The sequence below is a fragment of the Adiantum capillus-veneris genome, chromosome 3, assembly GCF_014529385.1.
Source record: "Adiantum capillus-veneris isolate H3 chromosome 3, ASM1452938v2, whole genome shotgun sequence".
NCBI lineage: Eukaryota > Viridiplantae > Streptophyta > Polypodiopsida > Polypodiales > Pteridaceae > Adiantum > Adiantum capillus-veneris.
The window spans coordinates 134804747-134820856 of NC_140933.1; the positions used below are offsets into that span (position 1 = coordinate 134804747).

Consider the following 16110-nt stretch of genomic DNA (forward strand, 5'->3'; position numbering starts at 1 on the left):
GTTCATTCAATGTAGAGTGACGGTATCTCTGCAAAACAATCAAGCTAGAATAATGTAAGATGATATTTATGAGTGGGTCACTTGAAAAAAGACACAAAATATTCAAGGCCTTCTATGCAGATGTAATTGTACACATATGGTTCGAAATGACAAAGACATTTTGATCAGTCTCCTAGAGATGTGGAATAGGAAAAGTGTGAGGAATCTTTTAACTGTTTTTCTCAAATACAAAGGGAGAGCTTTTCCCTGGGGGCGACCATTTACAAGTCTTTTCCTTGTTTTTGTAGGAGGCGACGAGAGTCCCACTCATTCCACTAAAATGTAGGGGGACTAGGCTCTATGATATAGGGGCAGTAATGCAATGTGTACAGTGTAACCAGCCTTAGAGAACATATAGTTTGATTTTGGACTTTGACTTTTCAAAGTGAAGACATTGCCTTTTCCACGACCTAGGTATGAAATTGACACAAGAAGCAGCGCCCAACAAAAAAAAGAACACGGAAGACGCCTGCGCAAAAGCTCCCGCCCTCTCTCTCTCTCTCTCTCTCATATTCTCTCATGCTAAGCTAAGCGTGATAGGAAAAATCAAATGAAGGTCGCACTGGTGGAAAAGTGAACTTCGGAAATCTTGACCGCTAGCAGCTTTACAAGCTCGATATCTCTGCAGCACGACACGGACCTGCCTCAATTTGGCCACTAGTGCTAATCCTGAGCGAGACTTGGCTCTAGGTATGGACAGCTCGGGTGAAAGTATTGTCACATGCATTGCGCTGACCCCAATCTTCCTGTCGCTCATTTTACATCGCCTTATCTATGAGTTCGTGGGCCTCTCCTTCCTGAGCGTGGCGGCTCTCCTGGTCGAATTCACTGTCTCTAATGGCGACAATCTTAAGATTTTCAATCCCAGGTAAGCTTCAACATACCTGACACTATATAAGCTTTGTAAAGCGTTTAGTCAGTGGATGCAATCTCCCCTTTCTTGTCTATGTACGTAAGTAATTTCCAGATATTTGCTGGATGCAATGACTCGACTTTTGTAAGAGTTTGAAGGTGCAAGTATGTAACATTTATACTTACCCTTTTGAATGCATATGATATCATGTATGTGGATTTAGTCATTGCATGAAGTGTAAGTCAGTGCTAGTCCTCTTGTAAGATTAGGGGTTGATAGCTAGGTAGTTCAATTTTGGAAAGGGGAATAGTACAACTTCAATCTAGAAAGTTTTAGCATGGGGTTGATGCAATTTGAGATCATTTGTCACAATCGGGAGCGCATACGAATAATCAACAAGCTGAAAAATAAATATTCTTTCAACTCAAAAGAGATGCAAGATAAAATTGACACAATATTTGGGACCAGAAGATGGACTGGTCCGTTCCCTTCGCACCCCCCCTTCCTTAAAGAGAATCTTTATTAGGGAGAAAATTTTTACAAGCCCAAGTCCGTTCTATTTTCAGACTTGATTGTTGTTTCTTCCCGTGAGAGAAATCCGAGAGACGAGCTCTCAATCCTTTTTCTGTCTGTACTCGGAGTCGAGGCTCCGCAGACAATTTCCGAATCCCGTTCTTGGAATTCCCAAGCGTAGACCGAGGCCTTCCGCAGGTCCTTCGCGATGAAGTACCTGCAAACACACAAACACAGGACAACAATTTGTATGGCGAATCCACAATTGATACCTGTCGCTCCTTGCACAGAAAAGCGACCTCCGTGCTCCATAGTTTTGTGATCACTTGCGTCTCCTTCCCGGCAGAGTCTCTTCCCAAGCTAGTGTTGGCAAAAATCCCTCGTAGAGAGGGGGGCAAGTGTTGCTTTTATAGGTTTTGAGGACTGACAGGAATAGCTAGGTCCGAACCCGGCCAGAGATGAGAGAGAGAGAGAGAGAGAGAGAGAGAGAGAGAGAGAGAGAGAGAGAGAGAGAGAGAGAGAGAGAGAGAGAGAGAGAGAGTTGGTGTTAGATTTTAGAGAGGAGAGAGTGAGGTTGGCGTTGGCAGCTAGAGAGAGGAGAGAGAAACAACACTGGCTGTTTTTGCTGTGTAGAGGGATCGTTGATGCTTTTTAAAAAAATAAGCCCTTGCTTTATTTTTTTAATGGGCTTGCCCACTTATTAAGTGGGCGGTCGGTCACTTTTAAAAAAAATGTGAACTTGGACAAAACTCCATAAACCTCAGTGAGCTGAAATTTAATGCTACGTAATCACATTCCAGGCGTCCCTGGGTGTAGTTCTCACATACAGATGCAATGCAAACACAGATACCTCGTGGGAAAGGGTCTGCTTTTCCCGGAAAACACGTTAAAATATTTCGCTTTTTAGGAAAAGCTTCTCAAAACCCATCTTTATTCTTGTGCTTGCGTCTTTACGTGTATTCCTCTTTCCAGTTCGAGTTTCCTGCCAGATCAACGAAATATTCCCTTTCCGACGTTCCCGTCACTCCATCACGTGGCGCATCAGAATATTCATTTCCCGTTTCTCCTACCGAACTAACAGTACAACCCCTTCCCGATGTTTAATGTCACCCATCATATGACACATCAGAGTTGTCTATTCCTGATGGCTTTTAATAATTCGAGTAGACCTTACGGTTCAAGTGCACACATTTAAAAATTCTAATTTCAATAAAAAGAAATTACTCAAAAAAATAAGAAATATTCCATTTAGCAACATCCCTTTGGCTTCTAAAATGTTGTCCTCAATTGTAGTGCTTGTACATATCCTTTAGAATCTCGGGATAGGATGCTATTCCTGCTCGGTCATCCACTGAGCGTCTAGAGTAGAATAATTCTTAAACTTTACCAAATACTTCCTTGTAATCTTCTTGAACTTGAGTGGCTGCTCCTGATGATGAATGATCTGCTCCGGTTGGAGTATTTCTTCCATTTCCTCAACCTCAGGAGGTTCCTCGGGCTGACTTGGAGGCAGTCCCACATATGGCCGGAGTAAACTAACATGGAAAGCATTGTGGATCTTATAATTAGATGGTAAGTCTAATCGGAACGTCACATCATTCACTTGGTCAATTATCTTAAACGGCCCATAATAACGATTGGAAAGTTTTACCACTTTCCCTTTATGAGTCGCTTGTTTCTTTAGTCTTGCCTTCTCAAACTTGAGTAAGAGTAATTGACCTATTATTAAATCCAGATTACAAGCACAAGAACCGGAGAAAACTCCTCCGTTCTATTCTCAGACTCGATGGTTGGTCCTTCCCGTGAGGGAAAATCGAGAGACGAGCTCTCAATCCTTTTTCCATCTGTACTCGGAGTCGAGGCTCCACGGACAATTTCCGAATCCTGTTCTTGGAATTCCCAAGCGTAGGCCGAGGCCTTCTCGCTTCTCCTTTTTGATGAAGTTCCTGTAAACACACAAACACGGGACTACAATTGGTATGGCGAATCCACAATTGATACCTGCCGCTCCGTGCACGGACAAGCGACCTTCGTAGTTTCGCGATCACTTGCGTCTCCTTCCCGGCAGTCTCTGTTCCCAAGCTAGCGCTGGCAAAAATCTGTCCCAGAGGGGGAGGCAAGTGTTGCTTTTATAGGTTCCGAGGACCGGCAGGGATAGCCGATCCGAACCCGACCAAAGATAACAGAGAGAGAGAGAAAGAGTGAGGGCTGGCGGCAGATTTTAGAGAGAGGAGAGAGTGAGGTTGGCGTTGGCAGCTAGAGAGAGGAGAGAGAGGAGAGAGAAACAATGCTGGCTGCTTTTGTTGCGTACAGGGATCGCTGATGCTTTTTTTTAATAAGCCCTTACTTTATTTTTTTAATGGGCCGTCCACTTAATAATGCCCACTAATTAAGTGGGCAGCCGGTCACTTTTTTTTTAAAAAGTGAACCTGGACAAAACTCCATAAAACTCAGTGCGCTGAAAAGTAATGCTACACAATCACATTCCAAGCGTCTCTGGGTGCAGTTCTCAGGCACAGATCCAATGCAAACACAGATTCCTTGCGCGAAAGCCTCTGCTTGTCGCGGAAAACACGTTAAAATATTCCGCTTTTTAGGAAAAGCTTCTCAGAACCCATCTTTATTCTTTTGCTTGCGTCTTTACGTGTATTCCTCTTTCTAATTCGGTTTCTTGCCAGACCAACGAAATATTCCCTTTTCGATGTTCCCGTCACCCCATCACGTGACGCATCAGGAATATTTGTTTCCTGGTCTCTCCTACCGAACTAACGGTACAACCCCTTCCCGATGTTTATTGTCACCCATCGTATGACACATCAAAGTTGTTCGTTGCTGATGGCTTTGAATAATCCAGTAGATCTACATTTTTTAACTTTACGGTTCAAGTGGTCGTTGGGTTTATAGGCAGGGGGCTGGGGGCACTCCTCTATAGAACGCAGATATGTTGTGTCTTGTTTTGGTCATGATGGCGATGGGGGCTGTTCAGCCCCCTTTTCTTCCATAGCGTTTGCTCTCTCTCTCTCTCTCTCTCTCTCTCTCTAATGTAGCAGAATTGGGAGAATAGGTAGAATCGAGAATTCACACTTCAGCAATCCCTTGTCTTTCTTTCTGTGGTAGTTTTGCAAAGGGCTCTGGACAATGTTGCTAGGCATATGAAACTTACGTACAAAATGAGGTTTCATAGGCATGAAATTGGTTTCAAATGCCTTTGGAACGTAAGAAATGTGGTATATGAAAAGCTAAAAAATATGACCATATTTAATTAATCCAGTGGAATTTCCTATAACCAAGGTTCAAAACATTGAACCTCATAGATACAATTAAGCAGAAAAAGACGCCACGTGATGCATTTCGTTGGATACTATTACCAATCTAGTAAAATTTCAAGGTTCACAGCTACAGCATGCCACCAATTGCAATTTCCACCATTTTGAAATAATAGTATGATACAACATAGAAAAAAAAAATCTAAGATATCAGCCAATGAGCATTCAAATGCTCAAAATAAGAACAGTACATATGGGGGATTGTGCACAAGCTGTGTACCCTCTACATGATGTGACTCTCCACAACTTATGAAACGATTGGTCACAGATTTCCACGATAGAAACCCTTTTCAAGTAAAGTAGGGTTAAGGTATAAAAAACGCGTTTCATACGAAAGAAACGTTTCATAGGTTTCATATGTGTATGAAACGCGTTTCTATGCGTGTTTAGACTGCCTTGTATGTATAAGCAGCCTAAGAGCCAACCAGTATCCTCTAGCCTACTAGACACTTAACATCCTGGACGAGTCGACTATACTAGACGATTGTTGGCTAGGATTGACCTGCTCGACTCTGTTGACTTTGCTCGACCTGCTAGACTGTTGATTTGGCTCGACCCACTTGACCAAGGTCGACTCTACTAGACTTGCTGACTTGGCTCAACCTCCTAAACCAAGGTTGACTCTGCTAGACCTACTAGACTGTTGACTTGGCTCGACTTGCTAGACCAAGGTCGACCTACCTGACCAGCCTAGCCTAAACTACTCGACTCGGGACTAGCGAGCTAGCCTGCCCAAATCTTCAGCTTGGCTAGCTATTCCATTGGCTTGAATAGGCAATAGAGAGTGAGACTTCAGTTAAGGTCGCACTGGTCGTGCCAAAAATGAGAGCACTTGTATTCGGAAAACCTCGTCGTGCTCTCTACTATGGGAGCTCCTCAATGCAATATGCAAGAAATCTCACTCCATGGCACAAGTTTGCAACAGAAAGATATCTTGACATACGGAATGAAACACAACGAGAAAATGTATTCAAAGTAGACATAGCAAGATAGACTCGAAGCCCAACGTAAGTTTAACTACTCTCAATGTATCAGCTACAAGGCACACAGCTTCATACCAAGTGCTCACAAGGTACAATGGGAGTATCGAGGCTCAAACTGTAGGGTGTAAAGACTCATACCCGGCTCGTATAAAGCCAACCATATATTCATCATAACTGCTAACAAATATTTCTGAAAGCCAGCTGCACATATCAAGACTGTGGTGGTAGGTGGTAGGCTGGCCACGGTCTTGACTATCACTCCTTTGCGGCCGCCAAGCATCCCCGGTCCACTAGACCACCGTCGGCTCTAGTCCATCAGTCGAGTGTCCTCCCAAATATGAACCCAATTGCCTATCTAGTGTAAGTGACAAAGTAACCCTACCACAATCAAACATATCTCCGAGCTTTGACCACATTTCACTATACTACACCACAGGAGAGATCTTTGTGAGTGCCAAAACAATGACAGACATGGCCATCGCATTACTCGCATCCCAATCAACACATGATTGAAGAAACTAGTCATCGTGAAGTCGAGTCCATCTATTGTTTTGGGATTGCACAGGTCTTGTCTCTAAGCCGTCGATAATGCCTCACAGACTTTGCGAAGGAACCATAATTGTATGTGTCAAAGGTGGCAACAAAAGATGCAATGAAGACAATAACTGGCTCGTGATGTGGTGGACACCTCGACTCTGATCTAGAACACCTGCAATGCCATGTACATGAACAAGGCACACCTGTGGAGAAGAGAGATCATTGAGGTAGAAAGAGATAACCTTAGCCATCACGGCCTTTCCTCAACAGATTTGGACATTCATTTTTGCTGATTTTCAAATAGGTAGGCAATGGAGTACTCAATGAATTCCCTTTCTATATTTGAAATGCTCAAGCACTTTTTGCACATACTCTTTCTGAGACACGTATAACAATTTGTTACAATCTTGAGTAATGCACATCCAAACTATGATTGGTATCACCCAAATATTTCATGTCAAACTCATTATGTAGCTTTTGCTTTAGGTCAACAATGTCCTTTCTAGAATAACTAGCAATGAACATGTCATTTGTATAAAGAATAAACACAGTAAATCACCCATTTTGCGGTCTTTTCGCATAAAGACATGGGTCCTCGTTACTAGTATCAAACTTATGATACCATTGCTTGGATGCTTGCTTTAGATCATAAAGACTCTTCTTTAGTAATCACCCATTTTGCGGTCTTTTCGCATAAAGACATGGGTACTCGTTACTAGTATCAAACATATGATACCATTGCTTGGATGCTTGCTTTAGATCATAAAGACTCTTCTTTAGTGTGCACACCAAATGTTCCTTGCCTTTCTGCACAAAATCTTCAAGCTGCTACATATAAATCTCCTCATCGAGATCATCGTGTAAGAAAGCTATTATTACATCCATTTGAACTAGCTCTAGGTCCTTTGTAGCAACTAATCCAAGCAACAATCTCAATGTCGCCATCTTGACCACTAAAGAAAAGATTCTCTCAAAATCTATGGCATACTCTTGCTTGAATCCCTCAGCTATTAATGGAGCTTTGTATTTCCCAACATTGGATGCAAACTTCCGTTTGTAGACCCATTTACAAGGCAATGCTTTCTTACTAGTCCATCGCGCATCGGACGGGCTCCCGTCTTTATCGCTATGTCTTTGAACGAAGATCGACATCGGATCCTCGAAAATCCAGATCTTGAATAGCAAGATTTTCTTGCCTTGTATGCGGATATGGAAGGAGTTGGAGAAAGGATCCCTAACCCTCTTCTGCATTTGCATTCACATGTAGCGTGCATCCACTTCCGTCGACAAACAACCCTTGGAAATACCTCCGAGTACCCTTATCTTTCATCTTCATCCGCAATGTTTTCATGACAGGACTATTCAAGTGGTCTTATTTGCTCGCAAGGCAGAGTCAGCATCAAGGTTGGTATTCTGTGAAAGTAGTAAGGCTATGTCACGTGACACATCTAACCCTATGTGTCCGTGGACAAGCTACAACATGACCAGGGTTCAGTTCTGTCAAGTCAGTCTAGAATAGGATGTGATTTGGCACTTTTGTGAGTCTGTTCGCAGACCGCGCATGTCCAGACACTTAGATTAGATGCATATCCTCTGGTTGCACACAGCATGACCATCAGATTCCAGTCAGATCCCATCAGTAGCATTTTTACAGTGCGTAGACCTATTTTTTCTATTTTTGACATTTTTCACTTATTATTTTTAAGTGACTTTTGTTGGAAAGTAGGTAGGGCAATTTTGCTAAGTTTGTATATAAGCAAACCTAGCGCTAGTACTTTCTGGCAGAAGAGGCAGCAGGAGCACCTTGCTCAACTGGCAACTTCTCAGTAGAACCCCATTAGAAGGCATAGCGTTTTGCAAATTGCAAGACCTAGCGTTTTTGGATGTAGCAGAACAACAGCACAAAGCCTTGGCGTTTTTGCATTGCAGAGCAGCTTCGGCATTAGCAGACACAGCAGAACCCCTTCACGACAGCAGATTTTCAGCCCTAGCGTTTTTGCATCAGCATCACACTTCAATGTTTTGCAGATTCACTGCGACGGAACATCAAGAAGCATCAGCGTTTTCAGTTTTCAGCACTTAGACAACATCGAAGAACAACCCCCGAACCTCGCAGATCTCACCTTCCCGCAGCAGACCCTCGCCGCACGGTCAGATCCCGTGATGTTTGCAGATTCAGCCCAGCATCTGTGTTTTCAGCGTGTCGTCGTCACATCGTCGCCATCGACATCGTCACCGACATAGAGTCAGAATTCAGCAGATAGAAGATTTGCAGATTTCAGCCCTTAGCGTTTTCAGTTTTCAGCCGTCTCGTCGTTGTCCTCATCGTCGTCGACATCATCGGCAAGTCCAAGCATTGTAGAGATTTTTGCAATCATAAGTAGACCGCTCTCGCCATAGAGAGTGAGGCCTTCGGAGCTGGGTTTGACAACATTCTGGTGTCGTATTCTTCTCTCTCTATCTCTCAGTCTCAGTAACTTCATTCACAGTGTTCATCCACTTTGTTTGTGTCCATTGCACTCTCTCATTAAGAACAGAAGGCTCTCCCTTCCATAAGTAAAAGGAACCTTGAGCACAGTTTGGAACACTCATCTTGAGCAAAGTTCAAACATTCATTCCGCTGCACCTTACATTGGTATCAGAGCTTTGGCAGTGTTTTGTATCACTCAAGGAAAGAACCACAAGAACCACATAATTTTTTTTGCTTGTTGAGGTCGCACGAACCCAAGTTCCCTTGGGCGTGTCGATTCCTAATTGTGTTTTTAAAGAGTGATAGGAATCCCAAGAAAGAAGGGCTTGTCTAGCCTCCGTTTGTGCCTCTTTTCACTCATTGAGAGCGGACCGTGCACTTAGCGGCCGGCCAATCGACGTGAGGTGGGAAAAAGCAACCTTGGTGTGAGCGCAAGGCTACCAAGGGGTGCGTCCGTGGAAAAGAGCAGAACTCGGGTGAAGAGAAGATCCTTCTCTAACACAGATTGCAAGTGAAAGAAGAACCGCAAGAACCTCAAGAACCGCAAGAACTCAAGACCCTCAAGAACTCCAGAACCCCAAGAACCCAAGTTCCTCGTGAACTTAAGAACCCAAGACCACAAGAACCCACGACTTCAGTGGATGGTCATCACTCGAAGCGGAATGGATACTTCGCTTGGAGGTGATGAGCATGAGAGAAGCGAAGAAGAATTTTCCCCACCAGGAGGTTTTTCCGACCCTTCCCCATCTACGCCAAAGATTGCACCAGATCCTATGGAGCTTTTCGACAAGATGGTGATGGACATGAGTTAGAACGTGAAGCACGAAAAGCAGAACACAAAGAAAGAATGGCAGCCATAGAGTGTGAGCACGAGCAAGCGCGCTTGGAAGCCGAAGAAAGAAAAGCAGAATTTGATCGAGAGACCAAAGCATGAAAAGCAATGAACGACTGACACATAAAAGAGATGTTGCGGCTTTTTTCTATTATGCAGGCGCAGTTTGCATAGAATCAAGAAAAGGAGACTCTCTCGATCTCTTCGTCTCCAAAGCATGACACACAGGATTTGCATGATGATTTGAATGACTATGACAAGCATGATGATTTGCATGCTAACCTGTCACGTGACACATCTAACCCTATGTGTCCGTGGACAAGCTACAACATGATCAGGGTTCAGTCAGTCCAGTCAAGTCTAGATTAGAAGTGATCCGGCACTTTTGTGAGTCTATTTGTAGACCGTGCATGCCCAGTCACTTAGCAATAGATGCATATCCTCCGGTTGCACACAGCATGATCATCAGTATTCCCTTCAGAATCCATCAGATTCAGTCAGGGGAATTTTCCAGTGATTTTAGCCTATTTTCTCTATTTTTGACATTTTTCACTTATTAATTTAAGTGACTTCCCAACAAAAGTAGGTAGGGCAATTTTGCTAAGTTAATATATAAGCAAACCCAAGTTAGCACTTTTTGGGAGAAGAGGCAGCAGGAGCTTCCTGCTCAACAGGCAACTTCTCAGCAGTACACCCCCCTCAGCACCCCCAACGTTTTTGGACCTCCATCATCGCGGCAAGTTCCCATCCTTGGCGTTTCCATAGCAGGCCATCGCCATCACCTCTCAGCCTCCTAGCGACAACAAGTTCTCATGATCGCCATCAGAGGTCCGGCTTTGCTAGTGTTTTTCCCCAGATCAGCATTGGCATTTTTGCAAGCCTCATCAAGCAGTAGCGTTTTTGCTTCTATCCCAGAACAGCCCTAGCGTTTTTGGCTAGCAGCAAAAGCACATCAGCGTTTTTGTTCTCAGCCCAAATCCGCAGCAGATACTCGCAGTTTTCAGCCTATGACACCGCAGTAGATCTCCCCCAAGTTGGTTGCAGATGATCCCCCATTTTCAGCCATAAAAACGCAGCCAAAACAGTCATTTTCAGCCACCAAAACAGTCCCAGAATTCAGCGATTAGAAGATCACAGATTTCAGCCATCAAGTCGTCGTTGTCACCACCGTCGTCGTCATCGGCATAGTCCAAGTTGCATCAGTCCATTGCATTCGCATTGTACACATTTGTGCAATCAAAGTAGACCGCTCTCGCCGACGAGAGTGGGGCCTTCGGAGGAGGGTTTTACAAACTCTCGGGTGTCGTATCTCTTCTATCTCCTTCTCTCAGCCTCATTCACTTGCACGCACATATCCACTCACTTTGTTCGTGATCATAGCACTTTACCAGACGGAAGGCTCTCTCCTTACCCAAGAACTAAAAGGAACCTTGAGCAATAAAGATCACTAATCGTGAGAAAATAAAACATTCATTCCGCTGCACCTAACATTGGTATCAGAGCTTTGGAAGTGTTCTGCATTACTCAAGGAAAGAACCACAAGAACCACAAGAATTTTTTTGCTTGTTGCGATCGCACGAACCCAAGTTTACTTGGGCGTGGCGATTCCTAATCGTGTTTTGTTAAGAGTGACAGGAATCCCAAGAAAGAAGGGCTTGTCCAGCCTCCCCTTGTGTCTCTTTTCACTCATTGAGAGCGGACCGTGCACTTAGCGGCCGGCCAATCGACATGAGGTGGGAAAAAGCAACCTTGGTGTGAGCGCAAGGCCGCCAGGGGTGCGCCCGCAGAAAAGAGTAGAACTCGGGTGAAGAGAAGATTCTTCTCCAACGCGATTTACAAGCAAAAGAACACCTCAAGATCCTCAAGAACCCCCAAGATTCTCACGAATCAAGGACCTCAAGAACTCAAGACCCGCAAGCAGCCAAGTTCCTCGTGAACTTAAGAACCCAGACCACAAGAACCCACAAGAACCCACAATTGCAGAATGGTCATCACTCGAAGCGGAATGGATACTTCGCTTGGAGGTGATGGGCATGAGAGAGGCGAAGAAGAATTTTTCCCACCAAGAGGTTTTTCTGATCCTTCTCCATATACGACAAAGATTGCACTAACTCCTATGGAGAAGTTGGACCAAGAAAGAGAAGCAGAAAGAAAAGCCTACGAAGAAGACATGGCAGCCATCGAGCGTAAGTACCAAGAAAGAATGACAGCCATAGCGCGTGAGAGCGAGCAAGCACGCTTGGAAGCCAAAGCAAGACAAACAGAATATGACCGTGAGACCAAAGCAAGAATGCAAGAGATGTTGCGACTCTTTTCTCAAATGCAGGCATAGATTCTACAGGATCGGGAAAAAGAGACTCCCTCAGTCTCTTCTTCTCCAAAACATGATACACAGGATTTGCATGATTGTGTGAAGCATGATAATGATTTGATTGACAATGACTTGCATGATGATTTGGATGCCAATGATTTGCATAATGATTTGGATGACAATGACAAGCATGATGATTTGCATGATCAAGATGTGATTTCCCACAAGCATGATATTTTGCATTATCAAGATGTGATTTCTCACAAGCATGATGAGTTGCATGAAGAAGATGTGATTGTTCACAAGGATGATGTGTTAGTGGATGCTTCGTTGTAGATTCGAGCAATCACGAAGATCTGATCTTGGCTTTTGAGTCGAGGTCCAAAGAACCCCCACAAGACGATTCGATCATTCAAGAAGAAGTGATCTTGGCTCTCGAGCCTTGGTCCAAAGAACCCTCAAAGGAAGTATTATGTGTTCGCATGATTGATACGCACGCATTGTTCGAATGTTTCATTCATGATCGTTTCCTGTATTTTAGTCAACATCGTTATGTGATCCCTTTTCCTAGGCATGACATATTGTATGTTGAGCACGTTTCTCTCATGAATGAGCACGAATGTATGCGGATGTTTCATGAAAAGCTGAAAAGTTTGTATGTAAGGAAGTCACATTCCATGTCTTTCCCCAGATCAGCATTGGCGTTTTTGCAAGCCTCATCAAGCAGTAACGTTTTTGCTTCTGTCCCAGAACAGCCCTAGCGTTTTTCGCTAGCAGCAAAAGCACATCAGCGTTTTTGTTCTCAGCCCAAATCCGCAGCAGATACTCGCAGTTTTCAGCCTATGACACCGCAGTAGATCTCCCCCAAGTTGGTTGCAGATGATCCCCCATTTCCAGCCATAAAAATGCAGCCAAAGCAGTCATTTTCAGCCACCAAAACAGTCCCAGAATTCAGCGATTAGAAGATCACAGATTTCAGCCATCAAGTCGTCGTCGTCACCACCGTCATCGTCACCGGCATAGTCCAAGTTGCATCAGTCCATTGCATTCGCATTGTACACATTTGTGCAATCAAAGTAGACCACTCTCGCCGATGAGAGTGGGGCCTTCGGAGGAGGGTTTTACAAACTCTCGGGTGTCGTATCTCTTCTATCTCCTTCTCTCAGTCTCATTCACTTGCACGCACAATATCCACTCACTTTGTTCGTGATCATAGCACTCTACCAGACGGAAGGCTCTCTCCTTCCCCCAGAACTAAAAGGAACCTTGAGCAATAAAGATCACTAATCTTGAGAAAATAAAACATTCATTCTGCTGCACCTAACATGACCAAGATGTGATTTCTCACAAGCATGATGATTTGCATGATCAAGATGTGATTTCTCACGAGCATGATGATTTGTATGACCACGATGTGATTGTTCACAAGGATGATGGGTTAGTTGATGCTTTTTCTAGTAAAGCTAACCTCGTTGCAGATTCGATCAATCACGAAGAATCGATCTTGGCTTTCGAGTCGAGGTCCACAGCACACCCCCCCCCCCCCCCCCTAAGGCAAATTCGATCAAACACGACGAACCGATCTTGGCTCTCGAGCCTAGGTCCAAAGAACCCTTAGAGGAAGTACTTTGTGTTCGAATGATTTGTCAACACCCATTGTTCGAGTGTTTCCTTCGTGATCGTTTCCTGTATCTTAGTCAATGTCTTTATGTGATCCCTTTTCCTAGGCTTGACATATTGTACGTTGAGCACGTTCCACTCATGAATGATCACGGATGTATGCAGATTCTTCACGAAAAGCTGAAAAGTATGCATTCAAGGAAGTCACATTTCATGTCTCTTCCTTGGCACGACACAATTGTAGAACGAGCACAAGAAAGTATGAGCACCAAGCATGGGCATTTCCATTGTGAATTGCCACAGTTGATTGATTTAGATCAGCAAGACAAGAGTCGATCTCATTGTTTGTGTGTGTGTGGTGAACGGTTTGGCACTCCGTCTATTTGTTCATCTACATTGCATGCACAGTCATTTAGGAAGACAAGATTTTTTTCAGTCACCTTACATGGAATAGGTATGTTGATGTTTTTGTGTTGGAAGTGGTTTCATGAATTTTCAGCCTCGGAGATTCTTGAAGAAGGTAGACGCATGACTATAGACGAAGTGGAAGCATTGAAGATGACTTTGTGTCGTTTTCGGCGCGGCCCAAAGAAGCAAGTGTTGCAGACCTTTATGAAGTTCAAATATCGCACGACCCACACATCAGAGTGGGCTGGCGAAGAGTCCTATCCAGGATTCTGGATGTGACACATCCAACCCTGTGTCCGTGGACAAGCTACAACATGACCAGGGTTTAGTTCCGTCAAGTTAGTCTAGAATAGGAAGTGATCTGGCACTTTTGTGAGTCTGTTCGCAAACCGTGCATGTCCAGACACTCGGATTAGATGCATATCCTCTAGTTGCACAGAGCATGACCATCAGATTCCAGTCAGATCCCATCAGTAGCATTTTAATTTTTTACAGTGCATAGACCTATTTTTCCTATTTTTGACATTTTTCACTTATTATTTTTAAGTGACTTTTGTTGAAAAGTAGGTAGGGCAATTTTGCTAAGTTTGTATATAAGCAAACCTAGCGCTAGCACTTTCTGGCAGAAGAGGTAGCAGGAGCACCTTGCTCAACCGGCAACTTCTCAGCAGAACCCCATCAGAAGGCCTAGCGTTTTGCAGATTGCAAGACCTAGCGTTTTTGGATGTAGCAGAACAGCAGCACAAAGCCTTGGCGTTTTTGCATTGCAGAGCAGCTTCGGCATTAGCGGACACAGCAGAACCCCTTCACGACAGCAGATTTTTAGCCCTGGCGTTTTTGCATCAGCATCACACTTCAACGTTTTGCAAATTACCACGGCGGAACATCAAGAAGCATCAGCGTTTTCAGTTTTCAGCACTTAGACAACATCGAAGAACAACCCCCGAACCTCTCAAATCTCACCTTCCCTCAACAGATCCTCGCCGCACGGTCAGATCCCGCGATGTTTGCAGATTTAGCCCGGCATCTGTCTTTTCAGCGTGTCGTCGTCGCATCGTCGCCATCGACATCGTCACCGACATAGAGTCAGAATTCAGCAAATAGAAGATTTGCAGATTTCAGCCCTTAGCGTTTTCAGTTTTCAGCCGTCTCGTCGTCGTCGACATCATCGGCAAGTCCAAGCATTGTAGAGATTTGTGCAATCATAAGTAGACCGTTCGTGCCATAGAGAGTGGGGCCTTCGGAGGAGGATTTGACAACATTCTGGTGTTGTATTCTTCTCTCTCTCTCAGTCTCAGCACCTTCATTCACAGTGTTCATCCACTTTGTTTGTGTCCATTACACACTCTCATTAAGAACGGAAGGCTCTCCCTTCCATAAGTAAAAGAAACCTTGAGCACAGTTCGGAACACTCATCTTGAGCAAAGTTCAAACATTCATTCCGCTGCACCTTACAGGCTATCTAGTAACTCGGTTGGTCGATGTTTTACATCGCAGCAGTATCTATATCCGCAATATCCACAAGTTTGGAGGAGTTTTCATTGGCTTATGCATCCACATGCATCAGAACCATTCAGCATTAGAAGTATTCAACATCAGAAGTACAGAAAGTATCCACAGGTAGAAGTTCAGTAGTTGTGCTTTTGCTGCGGTCTAGCGTCAGTCGTAGTTTTGTTTAGGACCTAGCTGGGCACTTTGTGAGGCTCTAGCAAGACGTGCATGCCCACGCAGGTCATAGTTGCATACTCTCTCTTGCACAATACAGTCAGTCAGTATATAGGCATGTGAACTATCTCTTAAGTCGCACGTGAACCGCTCCTTATGTCATTTTATTCATAAGTGACTTTTGGCATTTTATTGCAAATTGTGGAGGCTCTGTCACAAACTGTTGACGTGTCAAGCCACTGAAGAACGGAGCCAACCTGCATATCTTGGCCGAGGAGCCCAAACCCTAAGTGAAGAAGCAAAAGCAGCAGAAGAAGTTTTACCAACTTACAAAGGCTTACCGAGTGGCCTATTTTTAAAGAAGAGTTCCCACCAACTTATGGGACCCCGTTTGATGGGGCCCAAGGGACCTAAAGCCCTTAAAATAAAGCAGGACTACACACACACACACACACACACTTAATCTCTTGCGAAAAAAGGTAATGACGTGACAGCTGTACGGATGCCCGCAATTTACGCTGATGATGTGGCAAATTGTACGGACTTCCGCGTT

At 44.2% G+C, this 16110-nt stretch overlaps 1 protein-coding gene across 6 annotated transcripts in view; it reads left to right on the forward strand.

Moving 5' to 3' along the window:
- The first annotated feature begins 490 nt into the window (after positions 1-490).
- Positions 491-16110, forward strand: part of LOC147461756 (phosphatidate cytidylyltransferase family protein) — a 31838-nt gene continuing 16218 nt past the window's right edge. For all 6 annotated transcript variants that reach the window (XR_015187634.1, XR_015187635.1, XR_015187636.1 and 3 more), the window contains exon 1: positions 491-907. Coding sequence is in view for 3 of the 6 variants with exons in the window: in XM_086509210.1 (XP_086365336.1) it covers positions 732-907 (176 nt within the window). In the remaining 3 variants the exon portion in view is untranslated. The remainder of the gene's footprint in view (positions 908-16110) is intronic.